The 27,430-nt window shown below is 58.0% G+C and overlaps 1 protein-coding gene across 1 annotated transcript in view; it reads left to right on the top strand.

Annotated features, from left to right (window-relative positions):
* Nucleotides 1-27,430, top strand: part of CACNA1G (calcium voltage-gated channel subunit alpha1 G) — a 100,476-nt gene that overhangs the window by 6,974 nt on the left and 66,072 nt on the right. Inside the window, exons 2-10 of the mRNA XM_065735509.1 lie at nucleotides 14,879-14,990; nucleotides 15,076-15,209; nucleotides 19,486-19,583; nucleotides 20,897-21,056; nucleotides 22,296-22,587; nucleotides 23,040-23,132; nucleotides 24,356-25,157; nucleotides 25,246-25,290; nucleotides 26,147-26,508. Coding sequence (XP_065591581.1) covers nucleotides 14,879-14,990; nucleotides 15,076-15,209; nucleotides 19,486-19,583; nucleotides 20,897-21,056; nucleotides 22,296-22,587; nucleotides 23,040-23,132; nucleotides 24,356-25,157; nucleotides 25,246-25,290; nucleotides 26,147-26,508 — 2,098 coding nt within the window. The remainder of the gene's footprint in view (nucleotides 1-14,878; nucleotides 14,991-15,075; nucleotides 15,210-19,485; nucleotides 19,584-20,896; nucleotides 21,057-22,295; nucleotides 22,588-23,039; nucleotides 23,133-24,355; nucleotides 25,158-25,245; nucleotides 25,291-26,146; nucleotides 26,509-27,430) is intronic.

Below are 27,430 nucleotides of genomic sequence, written 5' to 3'. Positions count from 1 at the left end.
CGGTGCCAGGCGCTGGGGGCTTTCCCTGCTTTCCGTGAATCCGCAGCCTCTCTTTGGGGATGGGAGGCGGGACCCCGAAGCTGCATCTCGAGGTCGTGTTGGTGTTGGGCTGCAGCCACAGAGGGCGGCTGCTTTGCAGCTGAGCAGAGGGGAGCACCCATGAGGAGGGGGTCCCCGGGCAGGGCCCTTGCACTGAGCAGATGGAGTCCAAGCTGAGCCCAGGAGTGGTCTGAGGGGGTGAGGCAGGTGCTAAGCAAATCGCAGAAGAAATGCAAGGGCACAGAAAGGTGCTGTGAAATTCCTCTTCCGATGGCCTGGAAGCCCGAGCCATCCTGCAGGGCCGTGCTGTGGGGCAGGAGGGATGCTCTTGGCGTGCAGTGTGGGGACCTTCCTGCCGGCGTCACCTTGGGGTCGGTGTCCCCAGCTGTGGGTGGGCTCTGCGGGCAGCATCCCGTGGTGGCAGTGGTCACCCTGTGCTCGTGCTGCTGCGTGCTGTGTCCTCCCACCGACACTGCTGCGTGATTTTTTCCATCCCTCCGCAGGAGCTGAGCTCACACAGCAATATTCCCCGAGCCAACGCCGCTCCTTCTGGAAGTCCCTCGGTTTGATCTTCCTCAAACTGCCCCTCGGCCGCTGCCAGACACGACACCCCTTGGCACCGGCAGCTCTCCATAGCGGCCCCCTCCCCAGGGCTCCCCCCACCCCACGGTGCCACGCGGTGGGAGAAGGGGCCGCGGTGGCACGGCGGTGCTGGGCGCAGCGGGGATGCCGGAGCAGTGAGCTGTCCGTGCTGCTGCGGTCGGAGCGGAGCTGGGGTCGGGAGGAGTGCGGAGGATGTGGCCGCTGAGTTAACACGCGCCCCAAACCACCTCGTGCTGTTGGCAGTTGGGTTTTGCCGTGTTTATTTTCTTTTCTTTCCGTCGCCCGCTGCTGGCTGCACCGGCGGAGAGGTGAAGTTTGTGGTAGAAACAGCGGAGGTTCCGGGAAATATTTTGCCTCGCTCGTGTTGTTGGGTTTGGTGCTGTTCCTCTGGCAGGGGATGAAGGCGGTGGATGTGGCCGCTTGGCACAGGGCTGCGGTTCCCTGACTGAGCAGCACAGAGCCTCAGCGTGGCCCGTTCAAACCTTGCTGCTTTTTTCTCCCCGTTTTCTCCAAGCCAGGAGCTTGCCGTTCCCCAGCAGAGCCCACGTCTACAGCCCACCCCACGTGGGGGGTACGGGGGGGTTGTCTTTCCCTTGGTTTTTATGGCTCCCCGCTGCTGATCGTGGGGCAGAGGCAGAGCTGTGAAGCCACGCTCGTGGCCTCCTGTGTGCTCTCTCTGATTAAAATCTTAAATTCTTCCGTTCTTGACAAGATTTGGGTTTTCTCTGCCGAGCCGGGCAGTCTCTATGGCAACAGCTGAAGGCAACTTTTATCCCTAACCCATTCCGTTACGCAGAGGGATGGGTGCACACGTGAGCACACAGTGACGGCTGCCCGGACCCCCCCGGTGTCTGTGGGGGGAGCAGGAGGACGTGGCAGTGGTCACAGTGCGGTGCAAGATGTGCTGGCTCCGTGGAGCCGAGGGAGGGGCAGCTCTGCCCCTCTGCCCTGGTGGGATCTGTGAGTGCAGGGCTGGGGTGTCACATCCACCTCTGGCTCCGTCCATCCATCCCACGGCAGCAGTGGGGTTCCCCACTGGGCTTTGCTGTGCCCGGAGGCATTTGGAGGCGTTGTCAGGCGGTGGCAGTGCCTGGAGATGTGATTACAACCTCAGCCTTTCAGGAAAAGTCGTGCAGGATGCAGTAGGAAGGAAGCCAGCTGGACTAGATGGAAACCTCACAGGTTCTGGGGGTAATTTTATCCTGTAGGTCTTTCTAGAAAGATACTATGCCACATAATGATGTGTTATATTCCTATATATTATATTTCAGTTGCGCTATAGTATTGTGTAGGAGGAATCTGATTTTCCTCTACAGGATAATATACCTTTCTACAGGTTTTTGGCTGTGGGGATTTTTTTTTTGTCCAATGGAGTTAAATAAAAAAATTATATCCTTTCTGGAAAGCCTACTGAGATGACGAGAAAATAATACCTTTAATTTATTTAATAAAGCATAGAAGTATTTTCCATGGGGGCTCACGGGCCGCATAGAAACCTCAGCAGCTGCTGGGAAGTGGTTTGGGATCAGCGGGGTCAGGCATCGTGGTCTGTGGCCAGGAACAAGGTCCCCAGCAGTGAACAGCCTGACCCCACTGCTGTGGGGCTGAGGGTCCCTTATGGGGCTGCTGAGGGTGTCACTGCCCTGTCCCATCGTGGTGTGATGCACAGATCCCCGCTGCTGGGATGCTTTGCTCAAGGAGGACTGCGGGATGCGCTGAGCAGTGCGTGGCCGTGTGCCTCCAGCTCAGCTCGGATCTGCTCATCACGGTGACCTCGTGGTCCTGCGGACCTCGGTGGCATCTGAGAGAGAATTGGGAAGCTGGTGGTCCTTGGCGGTCCCCAGAGGATGAACGCCTTTTAAGAGCCATGGCAACTAATCAGCCCTGCATGGTGACATCCCCGCCATCGCCATGGCGACGGACCGAACATCACATAGCAACATGTGCCTCCCGTACCCATGGAAACGGGCCGGGTGGGTTTTTAGCATCGCTGCATTAAATCTCTGCTCTAGGTTTATCCCGAGGTGACCCTGCCAGGGGCTGCGGGGCCGCGAGCAGGAATTGGGGTGGTGAGGAGCTCCCGGGCACACGGCTGCACCGGGGCTGGGGGAGGTGCCTGACGGTTTGCCACAGCAGCCACGGGCTTTGGGGAGCTGAACTGAATTGACAATCTGATGGGCTTGGAGGTCCGCAGGGCTGGTGGTCCCTGTGTGGGGTGGGGCCCCATCAAGGTGGACGTCAAGGCACGTTGTGCTGGGTGCAGTGTGGGCACCGGGTGGTTTCAAATGTGTCTGCTCCCAAAATGCTGTGCTAACAGGTTGGGGGCTGTAGGAACTCCATTTGCAGTGCTGCAGGGTTTCCTGCCGACGTGCTCAGTGCTCTTTTGCCCACTGATGCAGTTCTGTCATTGCAACCGCACTGCCCCAGTGCTTGGGGGTCACTGCTTTCTGTAAACTGCTGCAAATGAACGTGGATGCCGCGAGCAGGTCAGCAGTTTTTGTTTGTGAAGGATGTAAACTGAGCGAGTCACGGTTTTCTGGGGGTGAATTTGTAGGGTAAGCATTTCTCTTCCATGTTTTCCCCACCTGGCTGGTGCTGCCCATGGGGCTGGGGGCCTTGGGTAGGGGGCAGTGCCTCGGTGTCACTGGCTCTGTGGAGGACCTGGGCTCATGTGCTGTCTGTGGGGGACTGTCTGACCCCAGAACACTTTGTCCATGTACATCTGTGCTGTGGGGATTGCTGGCGGCCTCGGCAATTAAAAGAATTGGATTTTTCTGTGCGTTTTTTGCATCCTTTGAATGTTGGAGACCTCTGGACAACTTGCTCTGGGTGGCACAGAGCTGCTGCTGCCTTCCACCCCTCCCGGGTGCAGGCTGGAGCTGGCACGTTGGTCCTTTACATGTGGCTCATCTGTGGCTGGCATTGGCTGTCCGTGGTGGAGAGCCAACCTGCAGTGTGGGGCAGCTTTGCTCTTCCTGGACTGCCTTGAGCTTCCAAAGCCCAAATACCCCAGATCTCCCCATCTCTGGTGTGAGAAATCAGCTTCCAAACTCTCCTGCCATAGTGTCCTTTTTTTCCCCCTTTTCATTAGAGGAATGCTCATTAAGGCTGTGAAGAGCTTTGCTATAAATCGGATACGAATGTACAGTTAGCGCTGCCTCTCCCCAAGGCTGGTGGAGGTATTCTGGTATTTAAACAAACAGAGCCAAGGGTAAAGATCCAGGGGAAAATAAAAGAGGAAAAAAGCAAAAGTGGCTCTAATTGAGGTAGTTGTTTGAGCAGAGAAGACCAATTAATGCTCCTGAATCAATAGGGCTGCGTGACTGAACTCATCCATCTCCACTGAGGGTTCGGAGCGTGGAGCCGCCCCGCTGTGCTCACAGCCCACCCAGGGCCAGTGGGGGCTGCTCTGGGGCAGTGCTGTCGGCTGAGGTTTTGGTTTTGCACCTCCAAAGGGCTGTTCCATCTCCCAGACCTCGGGGGAGTGGGCATCCCCCTGCTGGACTTTGTGAGCTGACTGCCAGGGCCCGGTGCTGGCAGCCAACACTCTGTGCTTTTCCTCTGTTGCAATTCCAAGTGGATGCATGTGGGCAGAAGAGATTATCGCGTTAGCAATGAGTCCCCTGGGAAGGGCTCAGTTCTCAGCTGCACCCTCTGCCCTGGAGCAGTGCCCCTGGGTGCACCATCCCCAGCACCTGCAGCCTCAGCCAGCGCTGAATGCCGAGTGGGGAAGAGGGGAGAACATCATTACACGTGCTTTTTGCACTGAGCTGGTGCAGTATTTGCTGGTGTTGCTGGGTACATTGCAGAAATGATCCCTGCCCTGGGCTGCCTGCAGCTCACCTCACACCATCCCGAAGAGCAGAGCTCTGCCCCCGCCAAGCTGCTTTCCAGGTTAGGAATCCAGGACGTTGCCGGCTGTGCTGGAGGAAGGTGGGGACAGGTGACAAAACCTGCGGGGCTGGGAGGTTATTTCTGGCCGGGGTCGGCGCATTCGCTGCCTCCTTCCCACCTCCCACGGCCCCAGTGCAGCTGGGGTGCAGGAGCCAGCCCCCGCCCCAGGGCTGCGTCCCACTATGGGGGTACTTTGCTTAGAGAATGGCCAGGAGCATTGCAGTGCTGTCGGCAGCAGTGCTGGGGCTGTGTGGGCACATCCTCTTCTCTGAGCACTGATGCTCTCCCTGCTGCCCATCGCCTCCTGGCGAGGACTTGTGTGCAGTGTCCCCGCGGCGTGGGGCTGGAGCTGCCCCAGCGCTGCTGATAGTGCGTGGGTCACTGCTGGGAGGAGGAAAGAGCCAAAGTATTTACATCGGAGAGATATGAGGAGCAATGGGAGGGACCAGCAGGGAGAGTGGGGGGCAGGAGCGTGGCAGGCAGATGGGTCTCTGCATCTGCATGATGCTGGGACCCCACAGCTGGAGGGTCCCTTCTGCCCAAACCCTTCTTGTTATCGGATAATGTCAGCATGGGCTGGGCACAGCTGCTGGGAGACCTGAGAGGTTTTGGCCTTCCTGGGGGTGAAATGTGGGGCTGGAAGGGGGAGCAGTGCTGGAAGCATCTCCTGATGCCTGCATGCATCCCCTGAGCCCTGTGTCCCCGTGGGGAGGGGGAAGCATGTGATGGGGACCCCCAGCCAGGGGGCTGCCAGCCCCGCTCTGCCTCCCCACTGCTTCTGGGGTCTGCAGGGATCTGTCAGTGCTCTGCGAGGCGTGGGGTCCCAGGGTGTTGCACAGTGTCCCCATCTACAGTGTGGGTGTCACAGGGGAGCGCATCGTCCCCGAACACTGATGTGACATGGGGACTGGCAGCTGTCGTCCTTCAGTCCCACTGCTTGTGACCTTCCTGTCGCTCCCCCTCTTCTGTATTCTTTATAAAATATTTATGTATCTCTATAGCTTTATCTTGGCAGCTGCTGTTCCACAGCACCCGCTATTTCCCCGGGTGGGGTTTGCCAGCAGAGCGGCTCTTCTGCTCCCCAGGGCCCCCCAAACCTGCATGGAGCCTGTGGGGATGGGATGGGATGGGTCTGAGTTCAGTGCTGGCACATCCCGCAGCCACTGCTTCACTTTCTGATTTAAATATCTTGCTTCTAATAATAACCCCAGGGAACGGGTTCGCATTCTGCACAAGCTGTGTTGTAGGAACGGCCAAACAGTGCTCCGCTCATCCCGTGCCACTGGGATGAGCTCTGCGTCCTCACTGCTCCCATCCCCGAGCCACCCCCGGCCCAGCTGCGGTTTTATGGCCCTGAGAATGGCTCCCAGGGCAACCGAGCCCTCGGGGGAGCGCGGTCACGTCACGGCGGAGGAAGTGCTCCCTGGGAGTGACGGCCCTGAGAAGGGAAAGCAGCACTGCACTGTGCTCGCACGGGGCCGGGAGTGCAGCCCCGTGTGCTCGGGGTGTGCTGGAGGCTCCCGCACCTTTGGGTGGCGGCTTCCTCCCGGGAGGTGCCTTCTGAATGACTTTGTTTACTTATTTATTGATTTGGCAAAGTTGCCCCTCAAATCCTGCAGCCCGCTCAGTGCTGATCTGTTTTTAATCTCATCTGGCCTCTGCCCGTAGCCGTGCCCGTCAGTGCCAGGGCTGCTGGCTGGGTTTGCTGGCAGCCCCCTCCCGGGGCTGCACGGAGCGGGTGCCACTGGGGCAAAGGGTTTGGTTGTGTTTCAGTGAGCAGCAGGGATGAGGTGTTGGGTCCCTTCCGACCCCCAGCACCCACCGTCCCTGCCCATCCCAGCAAGGCATCGCTCAATGCCTCCTGCTCTGCTCCGAGCACTCAGCTCTGCTTTCCTTCTCCCCCTGTAGAGGAATAATTCCTCGTGAATAATGGAGTGAACGTACTGCCTTGACCAGCATCACTGCGTTCCTTCCTCGAGCTGCCCGCATCCTTCTTCCAGCACAGAGGATTCGTTCCTTCCCCCCATTGCTGAGTTTTGGTTAGCTCTGTCTGTGTGCAAACCATCTGTTGGTGTGCGTGGTTCGGAGGGCTCTGATGGTGAGCGCCTTTGATGCGGACACGTAGCTCACGCTGCGGGTTCCTGACCCCCCGAGGGCTCTGAGAGCTGGGTTTGGCTGTGAGCAGCTGCAGAGCTCAGTTCAGAGCTTTCTGTGGCTGATCCCCAATTTTCTTGGCTCCCATGGGAATCAGAGGGGGAGGACCCCGTCCCTGTGTGCCCACAGTGCCCTGGGGGGATGGGAAATGCCCACGGGCTCCCACCCTTGTGCCTTTCCCCTGGGTCTGGCTTTGAATTTTGCAGTGCTTGGGATGATTTGTTTGTTTGTGAGCCTCCTTGGAGCAGAAGTGAGACTCCAGAGTACAGATCTGAGGATGCAGTGCCATACGAGCCAGGAGGTGCACACCCTTCCTATGGGTGCTTCAGTCCCCGCTGTGGGATGGGGGCTGTGAGAGGATGCCACGTGCCAAGCCTTGGGTGGGGGCTCACCACTGAACACCCGAGGAAGGCACAGGGTGCTGTGGGGCAGAGCCACCTGCTGGGTCCCACAGGAGGCAGGGACAGGGCAGGGAGCAGAGCTGATGGAGGGGTCCCAGCAGCACACCTACCCCAGAGCGCTGGGCTGTTTTTGGAGTGGTCCCCCAGGCAGAAGACCCCCTGCTTCCCCAGTGCTGGAGACGGGGCCGTGGCCTCCTCACCCATGGGATGATTGCAGGGCAGTCCTTCCTCTGTCTGCCCTCCAGCTGCTGGGTGTCTCTCAGAGCTGTGCAATGAAGTTGCCCTGGGCCGGAGCACGAGCCTGCAGCTTGCAGGCAGGCGTCCTACCAGGTGGATATGCTGCAGCAATGTTAAAAATAACAAAAATCTCAGGGCAGAGAGTTGTTTTGGGGATAGAAAGCTGTATTGGTGTTCTGCTGTGCCGTCGTTATCCCCACTCCACGTCCCAGCCGGGCTCTGCTCCCCTGACAGCACTGCATCCCCCTCAATCCATGCAGGCAGGTGCCAGCAGCTCCCCACGCAGCAGGGGACACCTCTGCCACCTGCGGCAGCTCCACGCCCGCTCTCTGCAGTGCTATGACCCCACGCCTGGAGGATCACCGCCCTCAGGAGGGCACTCCAAGGGTTAAGTGCAGGCTGCAGCCTGCCTGGCCCTGTGACCCCGTCTGTCCCCAGCATGTGACCGCGCTCGCCCTTTCCCAGGCAGCGGCCGGAGCTGCCCTGTGGGTTTGGGACCCACGGGAGGGGCTGCCACCCCACACCCGCTGCTGGCCCACGGGAGCAGTAACGGGACCTGGAATCCCACTGGGATCCCATGTGTGACCCTTGTGGGGGCTGTCCCAGTCTCCCCCCACCCCAAGCACCCCAAGCACCAAACGCTGCTGTTTCCACCCCAGTGAAGTGAAGTGCTGGTGGTGCTCCATGGCCACGTCTCACTCCGGAGTACTCAAACGTGGCACGAAATGGGGTCACGGGAAGGTTTAATTTGGTGCATCGTCCTTCAAGGGCAGGAAAAGTCAGACGGGAAGTTTTAAACATTTTATAAAAATATCCACATGTGCCCAGCACAAAACTCACCATCTTCACCTAATTTAGAAAATGACTTTATATGGAGAAAAATTTAACACCGCTCCGTGGAGGGGAAGAATAATGAAGACGTCTGCACCGAATCGCTCTGTCAGCCCGAGATCTCCGAGTGCTCTTGGAAGGGTCGGAGAGGAATAATTTTTCTTCTGCTCGCTGCTTTTAGAAGCTGCGGCACGGGCTGGGGGAGCGGGACGGGGCCGGCTTTCTGGCTAATTTTAGCCGGCCGAAGCCCGTAGCTCAGCACCTGGGCGAGCAGCCTGGCTCCAGCAGAGCCCGGTCAGCTCTCGGGGGGGGGGACCCGGGGCGGTCTGATCCCTTTGGGCTCCAGAGGGAGGAACGCGCTCCGGAGCGGCCGCGTTGCGCGCAGCTGAGCGCGGTGCGCGGGTCCGCTGGCTCAGCAGCCCCCGCCGGCACCGCACCCGGAGGAGGACGCGGTCCTCGCATCACACCCCAACCTGTGAAATGTCATTAGTAATCGATACGAAATTATTGGCCATTGACAAAAGCAAAATGTGGTGTTCTCCTCGGGGGAGACCCCCGAGCAGCGCCGTCCGCGCTGCGGAAATCGTGTCGTTTTTAATCAGCGGCCGTGCGGTCACTGCACTCATTCCAGGCGAAAGCAACGAGAATTTTACGAGGTGCGAACGGATGGCGAGTGCTCGGCCCCGAGCTGCTGCCCCACGGAGTGCGGGCAAAGCTTTCCTGCCCGGTCCTGAGCAGAGGGCGGAGGTGAGAAGTGCGGGAAGGAGCGGGGCCGGGCGGTCAGGGCACGAGCTGCGGGCTGCAGCCGTTTCAGGGCAGCTCGTGATACGTTGCTCATGGAAGAGAAGCCGAGCTTCTTATTTCCTGGAGATATTTTGTTCCACGTGCGTTTTTAAAGCGAGCTTCCCTCCCGAGCAGAACCCACCCGAGCTGTGCCCCCGCCCCGCGCCGTGTCCGGGGGGGATGGGCCGTGTGCCTGCGTCGGGTGCTGGGGCTCTGTGCAACGAGCTGTGTGTGTGCTCATATCCCGGAGTAGGACGAGGTGCTCTCATCCCCCTGAAAGAAAAGAGGAAAACATCTCAGAACTGAATCCCGCCGTGTTCGTAGTGCTCTGCGGGTGCCTGGAGCTGCTCTGTGCCATAGCCGTGTGCCGCTGGGGTGACGGTGCTGAGTGCCCCTGCCCCACTCCTCCCCGCTGCTTCCCCTCCTCCGCAGCCAGCGCTGGGGCTGCAGCTGTGCGTGCGGGAGCAGAGGAGCTGCAGTGGTGCTGGAAATGCACGATCCCTGACACCGCGTGGTTCTGCATCTCTGTGATTGCTGGTGCTGCTGGGGATCCAGGGCAGCACCGTGGCGGTGCTGTGGGAGCTCTGCCTTGTATGTGCTGGAAATGTTATTTGTTTTTCGTCTTAGACTTGAAAATCTGAAGCGTGCAAGATGGTCTCTGTCTAATTAAGTACTTAACCTGCAATGAAATATTGTATTTTCTGTTGATATTTTTTTTTAGAAGGGAAATGTTGGCTCCATTTCCAAGCGAACATCGAAGCGGTTCACTTGGAAGCTCCTCATCTTATGCAGACTTCATAAACGTCTCTTTTTTTTTTAATTTATTTGAAGCTGGGTCAGAGAAAGTGGCCGAAGCTCTGTGGGCACCTTGAAGTCGCCCCAGAGCTGTATTCCTTCACACTCCTACAGAAAGCCATACCCAGCCCCAATTAAGGCAAACAGCTAATTGGGAAGGACTCAGTCCTCGGTGCCCTGGGGATGCTGTCACTGTGGTTATTGCCACTGTTGTGGCAACAGAGGGAGGAGGGTCCCGGAATGGTTCCCCCCGGGGCATGGCACTGGTGGCAGCACGGGGGAAGGGGAGGGACACGGGGTCTTTGTCCCCAGCTCTGCTTTAGCTGCCTGGTTCCTACGATGTCCGCCCTATCTCAGCCCATAGGGTTAAAACGGTGCTGAGTTTGTCCTTGGATTTGTCCTCTGAGCTTTTTGTAGAGCTTGGCAGGGTTTCCTTGGGGGTTTTGAGCTCATACCCTTCTGTGATTAAAATATCAGGGTGGGAAAGGGGAGGGAGCACTGAGCAGATGTGGCCGCAGCCGAATGCTTCCAGGTCTGCAGGAGCTGAATGCCACTGCACCGCTGCATCCCTCCCCAGTTCCTCCTCTGCTGATTCCCAAGCTGTGCCTCTCCCTGTGAGACCAAACTCTGAGCTCCAGCGCCCATAGGTGCACAGAGCCTTGGCCTGGCCAGGTCTGGAGGGTGCTGTTGGGCTGAGCAGTGGGTGCTGGTGGTGGAGGCTGAGCCACGGAGCGGTGAAAACGAATGCGTTTGCTCAGAAATACCCCAGAGCTGCTCACCCCTCTGGAGGTCCCAGCACTGAATGTGCCCGTGGGTCTGACGTGCAGTGGGCAGCCACAGCCCTGCACTGCTGTGCTGCACCGCCTTCCTGCCGCGTGGATTGCTGCGTCCATCCCAGCCCATGACCCCCTGCCTTCGGGATCTCCTCTCGTTCCTCTCCTCTTTGTGCTGGGCCCGTCCGACCGAGCGGAGTCCTCGGCACGAGAGCACTGTGCCACAGTGCACAGAGTGCACAGAGCCTCCACTGCTCTGTTATTGCTCAGCGTTACATAAATCCGCCTTTATACCCAACCTGTGGACGTCACCGGAGCTCTGTCCATACCCATAACATCATTGTTTCCATGGGAACCAGCGTACTTCCAAGGGGGAAAAAGTAGGAGACTAAAAAAAGGACAAAGAAGGAACAAAATAAGACAAATATGTGACATATCCCAACGATGTGTCGGTGTAGGATGTTGTGAAGGTTTCACCGCGACTTGCTTAGGGAGCATTGCATAACAGTTTTGTCTTGGGTAATGCAGCAACCTGGATCAGGGACGGTGTACCCCGAGTATCCACGCACCCCAGTGCGTCGCTGGGGAGCGCAGCTGTGGGGACGGCTGTGGTTCGTGGGCTCGTGGTGATGGCTGGGCACCGGTGGGGCTTTGTGCTGGGGATCTTTCCTGGGCCACCCTGCATTTCTCAGGGGCATTAAGGGCGTTTCCAAGGGACGTTGCATTCAGATCTGCATATTGATATGGGGGTTGTGTGTATCCGCTCTTCCACTCTGCGCTTCTTGAGGGCTGGTGGGAGAAGCCTTAAGAATATCGTGGCACACCAGGGCACGCTGAGCGAGCTGTAAGTGTGGCCGCTGCCCCAGTCCTTGGGGCTTCCCAGAGGGATGGGATGGGGTGGCACAGCTCCTGCCCACGCATTCCCACCCGTGGGGGGGGCCACCTGTGCCATGCTGTCACCAGAAGGTGCAAAAACAGCGATGGGAATGGAGGGGGAGCAAGGCTGGGTGTTTCTGCTCAGCTTTCCCATGGGGTGAGGAGGAGGAGCAGGGGTGAATTCACACTGCGGGGCTCTGGATGGAGATTTGATTCTATTAGCTGGTTTTCTAATGGAACAACCCCCCCTTTCTCCCCTCCCCCCCCACAGTGCCAGCCCTGGAGCTGTGCCCCCCCCCCCCCCCCGCCTGGCAGCTCATGGTAGGGAGATGTAGGGCTGTGCTTAAAAGCTCCATCTCCTGAAGTTTGGGATTACGCAAGGCACTCAGCTTGCTGCGCCCTTTTATCTTCGCTTTTTTCCTCTGTAAGCAGTAGGATTTTAAACCCTTTTGGTTACTGGGGAAGAGCTTGACGTACAAATCTAAAAGGTGACGGAGAAACAATTCTGAAACAGCGAGGAAATTGGAGCTTTGTCGGGGTTTATTTATTTATTTCTGGAAGAAATATCTTTTCCATCAGGCTCTGTCCCCTCGAACAGCAGTGTCCTACCTCCCCCAGTGTCCTTCCTGTCCCCAGCCCCACTCCCAGTGTGAGCTGCATGGCTGGGGGGGAATGAAAGGGTGATTGAGGTGATTCTTCCCAGAAATTCCTGTTTTCCCCTATGAAAAGCCATCCTGCTGTCCCACAGAGGGGTGGAGGAGGTGCTGTGCTCTGCAGGGCACTGCTGGCGTCTGAGGGCACCGTGCAGCTTTTAGGGGTGGAATGGTGCTCAAAGCATGATCCAAAGTCCCATGAGATGTGGGATGTAGGGTGGGAATCATTGACCACTGAGGTTGGAAGAGACCACTGAGGTCACCTCGTCCAAGCACCAGCACAGGGCTGTGGGGCCCAGTGACCCAGGGCCCCACGGCTGCCCCACGGCTGCCCCACAGCTGCGGTGCTCAGCCCTTCTCCTGCTGGGGCCCTCAGAGCTGGCACAGGGAATGGGTTCCTATTTCTACCCACAAAGCAGATTAATTCTGTGAGCACTTCTGAGCGTTCCTTGCGAACGGCCCAAATTAATGTTTTAGGATCTTAGTGCTGCCTCTCCCCCGAAGGCCGGGCCCTGGAAGTCCCATTATGCTCCTGTCAAAGGCTCTATTTCTGGAGCTGATGATGTGAATGAAACCTCAGACTCCGCTCTCATTAACGTCTGCAGCTTATCCCGGTGTCACTCAGCTGCTGGGATTGGTGACACTGCAGGGGAAGGCTGTCACCTTTCAACCCAATTCTCACATTGCGCTTCCACGAAATTTTCCAGGCCTCATCCGTGCCTCCTGCACATCTGTCCGTCTGCCTGTGCCCCAAAGGGCCGTGCAGAGCACGGGGGTGATGCCCAGTGCTGTCCCTGAGCTGCCCTCCAGCCGCGGCCCTTTAATTCATCACTGCACAATTTAATCCCAAATTCTGCGACTGAATCACAGCAAACTAATGCAATATCTTCCTCTGTTGATTACATTAAGCTGTGGAGCTCTGGCTAATTGAATCCCAGGCTCTTGCCTCTTCATTACCGAGGGCTGTGCTCAGCTGTGTGTGTGTGTGAAGGTGTAGCGTGGGGCTCGAGGGGTTTGTTGGGGGGTGGAGTTTCTGTTCCAGTGAGAAATCGACCTCTGGGGATTTATGTTCTCATGTGCTTTTTGTGCTTTAAATTGTAAGAGGGAAGCGATGGCAAACGTGGATGTGTCACAGTGGAGGGAATAGGGTGCCACTGCTCCAGGTAAAGCTCTAGGTGTGATGGTGATGGGGTGGGAGCTCGGACATCTCATGGCATGCAGGGGTTGCAGTGACTGCGTGCCGTGTACGGGACGTGGGCTGTTTCCGAGGAGGGGATGAGGGTCCCAGGGCCGTGGGGTGGTGGCCCGGGGCCATCGCGCGGTGCTGTCGGTGCAGGGCTCCCAGCCCACAGCGCAGCACTCAGCGCTGCACCTCCTGCTAATTGAGGCCTGCCTTTGTTGGCCCCTGGGCTCAGACGACGGCGGTACAAAGCCGGAGCCATCAGCACTTTGTGCAGCTCTGGAAATCCCATTAGCAGAAGAAAGAGCTTTAACGTTTCATTCAGCTGGAAAAAAAAAAAAGGCAAAAAAAAAAAATCCCAAATAACCCCCAACCTTCCGGTGCCTGAGCGGAGCCACAGCACCCTGCACTGCCCCGCCCGCCCCATCCTGGGGGCGTTAAATCCGGGGAAAGTGTCGTATTGGGCCAAAATGCCGGAGGGAGAGATGTGCTGAGAAGTGCAATAACGCTGGGAGAAACAAATACCATCAGCAAATACTGCCCCGTCGCGGCCCGCAGGTACTGTGCCGGGGGATGCTCGTTTGGGGCCAGCTTGTTTTGGGTGGCCCCGGGAGCACGTGGCACAGCGGGGGATGTGGGTCGGGCCCTGGGCAGCCGCCCTACGGCGGCCGTGCGAGGAGAGCCGTGCTCCCCGCAGGAGCTCCCTCTGCCCGTCGGCGCTGCCCGGGCTCCCCGCTGGCCCCGTGGGCTCTGCCGTGCCCGGCTGCCCTGCTGGCACGCTGCGCTGGCTCCGGGCTTTGGGGTTCTGCGTCTGCCTGCCCTCGCTGGGACGCTCTTGCTGTGCAGCAGTGGGGGTCGATGTGTCCGGGACAGCAGCGATGTGCTCGGCCCAGCCGCGCTCTGAGTGCGGGGCTGGGTGCTGCCGGCCCCCCCGGCCCCTCGCCTTTTAGGTTAACGGCTCTGACAGCCTTAATTTGGGCTGGGAATGAGCAGTTCAGTGGCTGACTTCAGGGGAACGCCCCTGGGATAAGCTGTGACATAGTTAATAGAAAATTGTAATGTTGTTAAAGTGCTTTTCTGTAAAATGTCAAGAGAGGAAATTAATGGCGTGGAGGTTTTTTTTATTTTTTTATTTTTTTTTCTCCCCTAAAAGTTTCTATCGTTCTTTTAATTTAATTTTTTAATCCATCATATCAGCAGCGAGCGCTCCTGCCACGCATCCCCAATTTGATAGCGTCTGTGCCTTTGCAGCAGCCACCGCTGTCACCGTGGGGAAAAGAAACCATCAGTTGGCACTGGGGATCCCAAAGAGCAGAGCAGGGGAGCGTGGCTGCGGCAGCGCCGTGCTGGGAAGGTGAGGAGCAGGAGCTGGTTCAGCACTCACCGCTCCGTGTGCGCTGCAGCTGCTGCACACCAGCATCCAAAGGGAGGGCCGGGCACCAGGGGTAAGGAAACGCAGCGGGGAGGGGAAGGTGTGCGTAGCTTTGAGAGTCGTCTTATGGCAGACGTGGCACCCTGTGCTCGTGCTGCCCGTCGAGGGGCAGTTCTTGGTGTGCCACTGCTCCCTGTCCATCACCCGGGGGACAAAACCAGGGCCGTAGGGTGGGGCTGAAGGGTTGGGGTGCCCGGTGCCACGCTTCCTTGACCGCTCCCACGCAGCTGGTTCGAGCGTGTGAGCATGCTGGTGATCCTGCTCAACTGCGTGACGCTGGGCATGTTCCACCCCTGCGAGGACATCGCGTGCGACTCGCCGCGCTGCCGCATCCTGCAGGTACCGGGCTGTGCTGAGCTCAGCACTGCAGCCGCTGTGCACGGCGTGCTGCCCACCCCTCATCCCCGCTCCGTTTCTCTCGCAGAGCTTCGATGATTTCATCTTCGCCTTCTTCGCCGTGGAGATGATAGTCAAGATGATCGCGCTGGGGATCTTCGGGAAGAAGTGTTACCTGGGGGACACGTGGAACCGCCTGGACTTCTTCATCGTCATCGCGGGGTGAGTGGGGTGAGCCGCGGGGGTGAGTGCCAGGGGCTCCCGCTGGGTTTGGGGCCACCGCTGTCACCCATCCCAGAACCCTACGGTCCCTTGGTTGGAGGGGCCGCTCGTGTCCCGTGCTTGTGGTTTGGGTCCTGTGCGGTCCGCCCGAGGGAGGCCGGCGTTTCGTTTGAAGCACGGAGCTGCCTTCCAGGGAGGTTATTTCAGTGAGATGTGCGTGATTGCCCTCTGTGTTGTTTTGGAGGGAGAGTGACCGAGTTCGCCTGCTGGAGCGTTCTCCTTCCTGAGACACCTGGTTTGAGTTAGGGCTCCTCCAGCAGCCGAGAACCTCCTGGCCGGGGCTGGGAATGCACATGAAAAGTGCCTGGCCCACGGCCAGGGCGCTGAGCTGCTTTGGCTCTGGAACTGCTCACCATCCCTCCCTCCTCTGAGAGCCTGGAGTTACCTTGGAGAAATGGGCACTTTCCCCTTTTGGTAGAGCTGCAGATCAAATTGGCTGGATTTTCCTACATCCTGTTCCTTTATCCCATAGGGGGATGTCAGCAGGAGTCTGTTTGTGGCCCAGCAGTGCCTTGCTGGGAGCTGGAGGCACTGCAGCGTGGCCCAGTGCCACCAGTACAGGGGTACCCGGTCTCCCAGTGCCTCCCTGGGAACTCACTGCTGTGGGGTGCTGCAGAGGCCATGAGATTTCAGTTTCTTCTTATTTTTTTTCTGCCCTCCCGCCCATTAAATGATCGGCCCTCGCTTTGTGTGCACGGACCGGTCCCATCAGGAGCAGTTCAGGTGAAGGGGATCGAAGGGCTGAAGGCTGCGGTCCCACTGCTCTGCCCCCACCTCCCCCCACATCCCCCATCCTCCTGCCCAGCAGCGCTGCTGTCCTGGGAGCCGCCCCCACTGTGCCAAGTGCTGGGAACAGTGGTGAGAATGGGAAATGATGCGTTAAGGATAGGACTGAGGGAGTCAGATCCCAGCCCAGGGAAGTCATGGGGGGCAGTCCAGAGCTGAGCTGTAGAAGAGAGCGTGCACGTGAGTGATGCTCCAGTCCTCAGTGATAGAAACCCCATAAAGAGAGCAGTGTCCTTACTGTGGCCTCACATCGAGGCCTCAGGCAGCACTTTGCCTCTCAGAGCCTGCCCTAAATCTCATCCAGCCCTGAAGATCCTGGAAATAGGATGAGGCAAAACACCAGACCCACTTCTGCATTGCTTCCCCGTGGTGGGCAGAGCTCCTGCAGAAAGCCCTGCTGACTACAGGTGGCTCAGGAGAGGTTTGCTTCCAAAAAGAAAGAAAAAATGAAAATGAAAAAGGTGACATTTCATCTTCCTCCTTGAGAACCCCCGGGAGCTGCCGGGCTGCAGTGCAGGAGCCCTTCCTTGTGATGCTGGCCCAGGAGGTGCTGTGCTGCTGAGAGCTGTTCAGCTCTGTTAAACTGTCCAGAGCCATCTCACAAGCTCGTGGAGAATAAATGACTTCTTTGTGACAATGTAATGCAATTAGGACTAATTGTAGAGGGTGTGATGTCTGCAACACATCTCTGTAATTACAGGGAGACTTGCTGCAGATGAGAGGAGCACTGTTATCAAAACTCAGCAAAACGTGGTTTCAGCTGTGGGTTATGGGGAGAAGGGGAACACGTGTGATGCATCACTTGGTTACCTTCTGTCATTGTGGAGGAGAGAGTTTGGGGAGTGTGCGTTTGTAAGGAGCACCCGAAGGTCACCAGACTCATCTCTGGGGCTGCACTTCTGTGTTCCTGCTTGACAGGGCCGTGCTCCATCCGTGCCGTGTCAGAGCAGTGTGGCTCTGCTGTATCTCTGCGCCTCAGCTCTGTTTGATGCAGTGTCTGTTTGTGCTGTGCTCTCTGTAACGGGGACGGCCCTCTTAAAGCACTTTCTTCCCAAGTTAAACACTTGAAATGCTTTGCTTACAGCTGAGGAGAAGCAGGGCTTGGCTGCCTCTTCTGAGCAGACACCGCTTTCCCTGTTTGCTGCCCCGTCGCTCCTGGCTGTGCCATGTTTCCTGCCCACTGAGCCCACTGTGGACCCCCTGCCCAGCCTGGGCTGTGCTAAGTGCAGAGGAGCTCTCTTGGGCAGCACGTTAAAGATGTATTCTAGTCCATGCACATCAGTAACAACACTTATTCTTTTATATATGTATGAAACAAAGGGAGCCACCAAAGCATGGGGCAGGGGATGCTGGGCCTGTGACAGCACTGTGGCAGTCTGCCTGCGTGGTGGTGGCTGCTGTTCTCAATGGCTTCTCAAGGTGCTCAGAGTGCAGTTTTAGGTTTGCAGTTTCAGGTTTGCTCTCCCTGTGCTTCTTCCCTGGGTTGTTCACAGACTCGGGAAGTGCCGAAAAGCGATGACAAGAGTAAGGCGTGATGGTGAGTAAGGGCTGTGTCCCTGCAGGAGCTCTCTTGGAAGCCTGCTAAGGAGATGTGAGCAGGTTTCTGCTTTTCCATCCCCTCTCCGTTCGCACAGCCATCACTCACAGCGCAGCCTGGAGCTGTGCCCTGCCCGCAGCTCTGACCTCAGCCCCAGGAGCAGCCCGAGCTGTGGCTGTGGCACAGAGCTCTGCTGCCTTTCTTGCTGTTTAAAGTCCTCCTCCTGGCTCCACTGACTCAAACCTACCTGGGAAAGTGTTCAGGTTTAGGATTTTTCTTTTTTCTTTTCATCACAGCCACCTCTTTCTGTCAGCTCTCCCCCTCCGCCCGATCTTGCTGCACCTGGTGGGGTCCTGGAGGGGCTCACGCTGCAGGGCTGGTGGCTCAGCTCAGCCTTATCACTTCTATTCCATTTGCCTCGATTAAAATGGATGTTTTTAAAACTACTGCTGCCCATTGGTGTGGTGAGACGTGTGGGGCTCAGGAAGCAGTGCCTGTGCAGGCAGGAGATGTCACCGTGGATTCCTGAAGGCGTCACACTGCCACAGTCATTTCCCTTTGCTCCACGGGTTGATGTTACCCAGCGATTGCTGTGCTTTGTAGACAGTGGTGGCTCTTTGCCCGCTCTGGGGGTGCAGTGCTGGTGCCGTGGCTGTCACCTGCTTGTGTCACCTGGCTGCTGTTGCCAGCAGTGCTGTGTCCCAGCTGGGGGCAGCGCGGGGCCCTCTGCATCTCCTCTCAATGAGAGGAAACCCAGAGCTGTCCCCAAGCAGAGCAGCAGTTGTCCCCTGTGCGCCTTGTCTGTGTGCCCCAGGAGCCTTCCTCTGGGAGGAGCTCAGGGGCTCTGTTGGTGCCTCAGCACATCCCGCAGCGGCTCCGGGTGCGTCTGGCTGTGCAGGTGCTCTTTGTGTTCTCAGAAAGTCCTAAGGGCTCTGCTTTCCCCCTGCGATGCTCAGCACTGGAGCCGTCCTATTTAACACCGCGTGTTTTTCTGCACCTTGAGCTTCCCCGGGCTCCTGTCTGCGGCGGAGCTGTGACAGGCATCGTGCCTTCACGTTGGAGCAGAGATGACATTTGGGCTTTTTGCACGGCGGGTGTGATGTGCTGGTAACTGCGCCCGTCATCTCACTGTGCTGTGACATCCCCGTGTCCCCTGGGATGGGGTCGGGCCCTCCTGTGCGCGGCTGTGCCCTGCGAGTGGGGGATCCTGAGCTGTGGGGCTGGGGGGGCTGTGCAAAGTGCAGGAGGAGAGGCGTGCTGCATCGGTGGGCAGACAGCAGACACTCTGTGGCAGCAGCAGAAAGGCAGTGCTGGTGTAAGAGCTAACGAACACAGGCTCATCCTGAGTGCTCTGAGGCTGAAATGAGGCTCTGGTCATCAAATGTAGAGGGAGGGAACCACCCAACCGGCTTGAAAACGGATCTTGATAATCTGGGGATGAGATGAGTGTCCCGTGTCTGCAGTGGGAGCCCACGCTGTGCTGTGCGTGCCTGCCTGTGCCTCGTGGCAGTGCTCAGTGCACAGCTCCTGCGGGTTTCTGCTGGAGTCCCGGTGCTGGTGGGGGGGGACGTGGCCGGGTGTGAGAGCAGGGGCTGTGTGCAGCTGCAGGCAGAGCTGCGCTTCGTCGTCCTGAGCTGTGCGCTGCGGGCCGGCAGTTGTTGTAAGCCCTGCGGTGCTCGGGCACTTTCTGCGCGGACCCTGCACAAAAGCAAGCAGCGCGGGTGGGAGCGGGGGGGCCGCGCCTGGGCGAGGCGGTGCGCGGTGCTCTCGCTCACTTTGCTCGGATATGCAGATGACTCTTAATGAATTCTTCCTCTCCCGGGCAGCAGAGCCCCTCGGGGCGCGGTGCTGGGCTGGTGCGCTTCGCTGACCGCGTCCCGCTGTGCTTTGCAGGATGCTGGAGTACTCGCTGGACCTGCAGAACGTCAGCTTCTCGGCAGTGCGCACCGTCCGCGTCCTGCGGCCGCTCCGGGCCATTAACAGAGTCCCCAGTAAGTCGGGCCTCGCTCCTCCCGGGGATGCAAACTCTTTGTATCTACGCCCCGCTGCTGGAAGAACAGACGCGGATGCTCCCCATCTTCTGTCGGAGCTGTATCAGCTCCTTGTGTGTCCCCTCCAACGGGAGGTTCCCTGTGACTGTAGATGCTCAGCCTCCAGAGAGGATCTCCCTTCGGTCCTAGGAACGAGGCGGTGCTCTGAGCACCCCATGGATGTCCCTGTTCGCTGCAGGGCGTGGGACCGCGTGGCCTTTAGAGACCCAACTCAGTCCGTCCTGTGATCCTCTGAGCTGAGCCCTGCACTCACTGAGAGCAGATTGGTGCTCTGTGCTGGAGGAGCCAGGACTCTGTTCGTTCCTCCGGTCCGGACTCGTGCACTTCTCCCGGCCGCTGCTGCTCTTGCAGTCGGCTCCAGGCTCCTGTTAGCAGAGTTTTCTCCCAGCTGCTGAGCTGATGGATGGCTGGATCTCCTGCCGCTGTCTAACTGGGGATGTAATGTGCTTAATGCATTTTCACATCCCGGGTAGTCTGTCTCGGCTTCCGTGCTGCTGCGATGGGATAGAAATGTAAGGTGGGAGAAGGGAGGAGAGAGTTTGATGTGATGATAAATGCAGTAACCACGGAAAGTCATTTCAGTTAATTAGGAGCTGATGTGTGGTGGTTGCTCCCCAGTAGAAGAAGAGAAGGAAAGAAAGAGATGACAGCAGCAGGAAGCAAGGAAAAAGTCTGAAGTATTAAAGCAAAGGGTGCAACAGCGAGACTTTCCTTAAATGAAAATCAATACGAGCGAGGGAGAGAATGCAGAAGATGGGAAAAAAGGAGAGAGATGAGCTGAATATTACAGAGACGTCAGATGAAATCAATTTTTTTGTGTGTAAATGTCAAGTCGAAGTCACCATCAATTTGTCTGCGTTACAGAACTGGCTGTTCCTCAACTTGTGAGAATAAACTGCCCGTGTTTTGAGGAAGAGAGAGGATTTAGGGTGGATGAGGGGAATTAGGAAGGGAATTTTAATATATCCCAAATGTGAAAAGAAATACAGATGAGAAAGGGCATGACAGAGGGGGATCTGCGAAAATGGGAGATTGGCAATTGGCAGAAGACTGTCACAGGGAGAGAGAACCTGGGATGGGGACGAGGGGTGGGAGAGAGAGGGGGAGGTAGGTTGTGTGCCCAGGAGTGGGGCTGGGGTGGGTGGGGGCTTCGGTGGGGCTGTGGGGCTGCAGCGGGGAGGGTGAGGGAAGTGGGGGCCATGGTTGGAAGTGGAGAATGTCCCTCTGTGATGACCGCTCCCCCTTGGCCTCAGGTATGCGCATCCTGGTGACGCTGCTGCTGGACACGCTGCCCATGCTGGGGAACGTCCTCCTGCTCTGCTTCTTCGTCTTCTTCATCTTCGGCATCGTGGGGGTCCAGCTGTGGGCGGGACTGCTCAGGAACCGCTGCTTCCTCCCTGAGAACTTCAGCATGTGAGTCCGTGGCTCCTCCATCAATAAGCCTGTCCTTCTGCGTGCTCCCTGCTCCCAAATGCCACCACGTCCCCAGCACAGCTCGCTGTGACAATTTGCCATTTGTGTCCTGCGGAGCAGCCCTGAGCCCTTGGCTGGTGCCGGGGAAGCTGTGTGATTGATAAGAGCCTCCGAAGAGCTGCCAGGACAAAGAGCTCGGGCTTTGTAAATGCAGCATATCATTAACTGTGACCTTTTCCGCATTTGTCAAGGCGCTGAGATCTGAACCCTGCTCAGCAGCTGGTGCTGTTTGTTGGTGTGGCATTTGCTGTCTCACCGACGCCCTCGGGGAGGCTGATGGAGCTGCTCATACGTTTAGTGAAGCTGCTCAGTGTGAGTGCATTGCTCCAAACGTGCTCCTCAGAGCTGACCCTAAAAGCCCCAAATCTCCGCCTTGCACGCAGCAGGACCGTGATGGGCTCTCTAGCATGGAGCTGGCATGAGGCACCTCTTATCCACCCCACACATTCCTGAAACGACCAGCAGCCCTCCTGCAGGCTGTGCCCTCCCAGGGCAGCCAGGAGAGCCGTGCCCTGCAAAGCAAAGGGCAGCAGAGCTGAGGGGCTGCTTCACTGCTGAGTAACTCCAACCAAGCCATGGCTTTGGGTGCTGTTAAATTGAGCCAGAATTCCAGGGGTTTAGATGAGCTTTGGACAGCATTAAGGGCAATTCTGCAGGAATTAACTGGGCTGAACCAGGCTTCCAAGTGTCTTTGCAAGCTTTAGTGGGAGTCCTGATGGCATTAGGAAGATGGCTCCTTGCTCAGCAGACAGTGAGCTTTGGGCCAGCCGTGGGTTGTTCTGTCTCATCAAAGGGTCTTTGCCATGCTTGCTGTGGGGAGGCCGCCCTCAGAGGGAATTTGCAGCTTATCTATGGGCTGAACAGGCATCGGGAGAGCACCGCTTTAGGAACTTTGGAGGTGGATGTCCTCACACTGTGCTCAGCATCTCCAGGAGGATGGGAGATACAGGAGCTTATGCTGACTGATTCCCATCTTACTGCAGCATCGTTTCAGAGCAGCCCTGCTGGGCTAAACCCTGCCCTCGGTGCAGGGCATAGCACTTCCAGACACAAGGAATCTCATCACACCGACAACCCTTTAAAACGCAGAGTAGAAGACACTAGAATTTATAGGTGCTGCAGCTGTTTCCGTGCCAGGCTGCCTGCGCCCACCATGCAAACCCTTCTGTCTGCCCGCAGCCCCTACGCGGTGGATCTGGAGCGGTACTACCAGACTGAGAACGAAGATGAGAACCCCTTCATCTGCTCCCAGCCCCGCGAGAACGGGATGCGCTACTGCCGGAGCATCCCGACGCGCAGGGAGGAGGGCCTGGAGTGCACCCTGGACTACTACTCCTACAACGACACCACCAACACGTCCTGTGTCAACTGGAACCAGTACTACACCAACTGCTCTGCTGGGGAGCACAACCCCTTCAAGGGCGCCATCAACTTCGATAACATCGGCTACGCCTGGATCGCGATATTTCAGGTGAGCTGGCGTGGAAACCGCCCTGTGGGGCAGGGGTTGTCCCTCCCCATATGTTCTGGGGCTGTGTGAGCACACTCCTGAGGCTGTGCGTGTATAGTAGTGCAAGGGTGCTGGAAATGGCAGGGAGACAACGTGGAGCTTGCTTGGAAGATGCGTCCGTGGACAAAAGCTTGGTCCAAGCGCTGTGAGTGCAGGTGCACCGCCCGGAGCCTGCTCTTCCCTCCGCACCGTGCTGTAGTTGTCCTTAAGTCCATGTGGAGGAGAAGGGCTGGATGCAGCCCTCGCTGTGGGTGGATGTCCACATGTGGGTGGGAGCAGTTTTTGGTTCCTCGGTGTCTGGCACTGCACCAGGACCGGCTATGGGTGTAAGGACTGACCCAGCCAACATTGCCTGCCCCTTTGGGGTTGTGATGCAGCCTTGATGGGTTTGTTCTCCCCCTCTGCCCCACCAGGTCATCACACTGGAGGGCTGGGTGGACATCATGTACTTCGTCATGGATGCTCACTCCTTCTACAACTTCATCTACTTCATCCTGCTGATCATCGTGAGCGGCCCCGTGGGAGCGCGCGGTTTTGGAGAGGGCTGTGGGGTGGTCCGAGGGGCAGGCAGATAGCAGGGTGAACATAAGGGCTGCTCCCATATGGGAGAGGTAGAAAACGTGAAGGACAAATGCTCTTAAGCTCTGGTAGGTACACCTGCCACCGCTTCTAACTCTCTCTTTGCCCTCCACGCTCCCACCCCACCGTTGCCTCCTTGAATTTAAGTTTAACATAGGCAAATTTCCCCCATCGTGTTTTCAGATCAGGAAGGGAGGGGGGAGCTCCCCCATATCCGAGAGCCCAGCAGGCACAGGAGGGACACTGAGGGGAGGCAGCTCCCAGCGTCAGAGTGCAGGCTGAGAAAGGAGGAAGGGATTCCTGCCCACAGTCACCGAGCCGGTCCACAGCAGAGCCAGCAAGGAGCTCCGTGGGGTGGGCTCTGTGCTGGGCTGCGAGCAGCAGTGTCGTGACGGGGGAGCTCGTTGTCTAGACTCCCTTTAGCATCAGGAGAGAAAAATAGGTGCTTTAGGAGGTGATTCATCTGCTCCTAAGGTAGACATTCAAAATAAATTAGATGCATTGCAGACTTGATGCACCTATTTCTCTCCCGACTCTGAAGGATCATTAGGTGCCTCACTCAGATGTGGCTGAGATAAGTGAGATGAGTCCCTCTCTTCTTGTCTAATTGGCCCAAATCAAGCAGAGTAGCTGCACATCCTCCATTGGACCATTGGAAGGGCTTCTCCTTATCAAACCCTGTGCGATCCAGGCTGGCATGTGCAGAAAGCATGAGCTGGTGGGAGCCCGCCTGGTCCGGGACGCCCGAGCTGGGGGTGCAGCCTGCTGCTGCCCTTGCGTAACAGTAACCTGCAAATCCCATTAGCAGGGGAAAGGGAGCTGCTGCTGCAAGCTACCCACACGCTGCCAGAAAAAACGCTGCTATCAGGAAGGCTCAGCACATTCATCGTAATGCCACTAATTGCGATAATTACAACTGCCGTCTGCGGAGAGAGAAAAACACCCTCTTAAAAGAGCAAAAGCTTTTTGTCAAAATAATCTCCTCCTGCCTTTGATCTCTGATGTCCTCCGTGGAGCCCCGGGGGGGGGAGTGCTGGGGGTCGGGGTCCTCGTGCCTGGTGACGTGGGCCAGGCGGGCTTTGCTCCGCGCGTGGGGCGAGGCAGGGCTGTGGGGCGGGAGTGGCTGGGGCTGATGGCTCCCATCCCGTAGGTGGGCTCCTTCTTCATGATCAACCTCTGCCTGGTGGTGATAGCCACGCAGTTCTCGGAGACGAAGCAGCGTGAGAGCCAGCTGATGAAGGAGCAGCGCGTGCGCTACCTGTCCAACGCCAGCACCCTGGCCAGCTTCTCCGAGCCCGGCAGCTGCTACGACGAGCTCCTCAAGTACCTGGTGTACATCGCCCGGAAGGGCAGCAAGCAGCTGGTGGAGCTCTACCGCGTGGTGGGCGTGAGGATGGGATTCCTGGCCAGCCCTGCCAGCAAAGCGGGGGCTGAGCGGCACGCCGGCAAGCGTCGCTCCAGGAGGAGGCCCTCAGTGCACCACCTCATCCACCACCACCACCACCACCACCACCACTACCACCTGGGCAACGGGAACCTGCGGGCGCCCCGTGCCAGCCCGGAGATCAGCGACGTGGACACCGGCTCTCTCCACAACGGGACCAACCGACTGATGCTGCCCCCATCGGCCCCAAACCCCCACGTGGCCACCGCCACCACCGCAGCCAGCGGCACTGAATCCGTCCATAGCATCTACCACGCTGATTGCCACATGGAGCCGGTGCGCTGCCGGGCGGCCCTCCCGCAGCCCAGCCCAGAGGACATCCCCAGGGGCGGGGTGGTGGGCAGCAAGGTGTACCCCACGGTGCACCCCAGCACCTCCCACGAGGTGCGTAAGGAGAAGAGCCTGGGGGAGGCAGCGGTGGGGGCCGGCAGCAGCACGCTGAGCGGGATGAACATCCCACCCGGGCCTTACAGCACCATGCACAAACTGCTGGAGACGCAGAGCACGGGTGAGTGCGGGGCTGGGGTCAGCATGGGGCTGTGGAGCAGCAATGGGAGCTCTGTCATCATCCTTTTCTTTCCACCACACTTTTTCAGGGTTCTTTTCGGTCCATGTTACGGATAAAGGCGATGGATTTCGAGGTGAGGTCAATGGGATTCTTCCAACCGACCCAATGCATCTCAGCCCAAACCAGTAGGGAGGTTTCAACCAATCCAAGGGAAATGCTAGTTTGTAATGAAATCTTTCTCTTTCCCTTACAATCTCCTCCCAAAATGCTGTTTATCCTGTGATCAGAGGGACCCCTCCCCAGATTCCTGCGTTCCCCATGTCCTTTCACTCCCCAGCTCAGGAAGAAACGGCATCAGGAACGAAGTGCAGCTTTCCCAAAGCTGGGGTTTGACACCTTTCCTGCAAGGTGCTCATTCCCCTTCCACATCTTGAGCTTTCAGAGCATGAGCCAGCTGAGCTCAAATGCTTCTAGCCTCCAGGAAGTGTTTCCAGGCCAGACTTTCCCAGGCAGCCAATGCCATCCGCACTCCACCATGGTGGCCTTGAACACCGCAGGATTTTGCCTTTCCAGGCAGGATGTGTGCAGGGAATACCACGTCCCCCCATCCCAGAGCCCATCCCCAGAGCTGGACTCTGAGCTGCTGCAGTGCTGGGTTTGTGACGGTGCTGCTGCACGGATTTTTGCAGTTGGTGCTGGGGAGAACATCCCACTGCTGCTGTCATCCCAGGAGCCACCTGGCAGCTGGGAGCAGGGGCAAGCTGGGGATTTTGGAGCATCTGCAACCAGTGAGAGCAGGAAGGGAGTTCTGCTGGTGGTGAAGCTGCTAATTGCAGCCCCAAGTGCCAGTACTGGGGGGGGGGGTGATTGCTTTCTGCAGGCTCTCCTGGCCTGTCGTATTGAGCGCAACATTTTGCTGTCACCGTGCACAGGGAATTGCTCCTGTCCTGGCTAGCAGGCTGCCCTCCCCTTCTCTGTTGGCATTGCAGGTCCCTGCCCGAGCTCCTGCAAGCTTGCCAGCCCCTGCACCAAGCTGGACAGCGGCTCCCGCAGCCCCGAGAGCTGCCCCTACTGCCTGAAGGCACTGTCCAACGAGGCTGAGCAGACGGACAACGAGACGGACTCGGACAGCGAGGGGGTGTACGAGTTCACGCAGGACGCCCACTACAGCGACCGGCGGGACCCGCAGCGCGGCCGAGCCTGGGCTGGCCGCAGCGGCCGCGTGCTCTCCTTCTGGCGCATGGTGTGCGAGACCTTCCGCAAAATCGTGGACAGCAAATATTTCGGGCGCGGGATCATGGTGGCCATCCTCATCAACACGCTCAGCATGGGCATCGAGTACCACGAGCAGGTGAGCTGCCCGCCCTCGCTCCCGCATCCCGGGGATGCTCAGCTCCGTGGCGGCCGTGGACAGAAGGTCTATTGAATTTACCATCCCGGGGGAGGAAGTAACAAATGCCTTCAGCTCCCTGGTGAGCGCTCCAGCAGCAGTGTGCTGAATCCAAAATTGACTCATCTCAGGCTGTTCCTCCACTCTATTAGCTCAGTCCTTGCAGGCAAGAGGCGACTGTGCTCCTGCCGAGCTTTTCCCTGTATGTTATCATTAAGAAAAGAGGTTGCCACTCTGGAATGTCTCCATAGGGATGAGAAGCTCTGCTCCCAGGAGGTACCATCTGGTCCCTTTTGTGGCTGCAAGCATGGATGCTTTGCTCCCATACCCCGAGCTGCATGGACACTGCACAGGATGGGCTGTGCTGGTTCCTGCAGATGTGTGCTTTGTGCTGGGGAAACCACAACCCTGGGAGCTGAGATGCTGCACAGCCTCACTGCACACATGTGCTGCTCAGCCCCAGCAGCTGCTTGGGGCACCGGGGCCATGCCAGCCCCTTCTGGGAGCCCCCTGCATCTCGGGTCATTGTTGTTTACCCCCCCATTCTGGCATGTTTTGCACTCACTGCATGCGGAGACGTTCCCCCCCTGCCCGCAGTGGTGGCTGCAGAGTGGCTCCAAGTCCCGTGTCCTCCTGTGGCATTAAAGCCTCAGTGTCTGAACGCCAGGGAGACTCGGATGTGCTAAATGTGTCCCTTCCAACCAGCGCCTTCTCCGTGACGTCCTAATGCAGTCTGGCTGGTTAACCTTTGTTTTCAGCACACATTAGTGGCTGTGCTCCTGCAGTCCCACAGGTAGGGAGCTGCTCATCACAGGGATGCTCACGGAGCTGCAGGGGAACCTTCCTCGAGCCCGTGTTTGTTTTGTAATAGAGCTCATCTCCT

Source organism: Cyrtonyx montezumae, unplaced genomic scaffold (assembly GCF_038088225.1).
Source record: "Cyrtonyx montezumae isolate F1298 unplaced genomic scaffold, pur_monq_1.0 scaffold_19, whole genome shotgun sequence".
Classification (NCBI taxonomy): Eukaryota; Metazoa; Chordata; class Aves; order Galliformes; family Odontophoridae; genus Cyrtonyx; species Cyrtonyx montezumae.
Note: the sequence above shows the minus strand (reverse complement) of the source record. Positions and strands in the feature narration are given on the sequence as shown.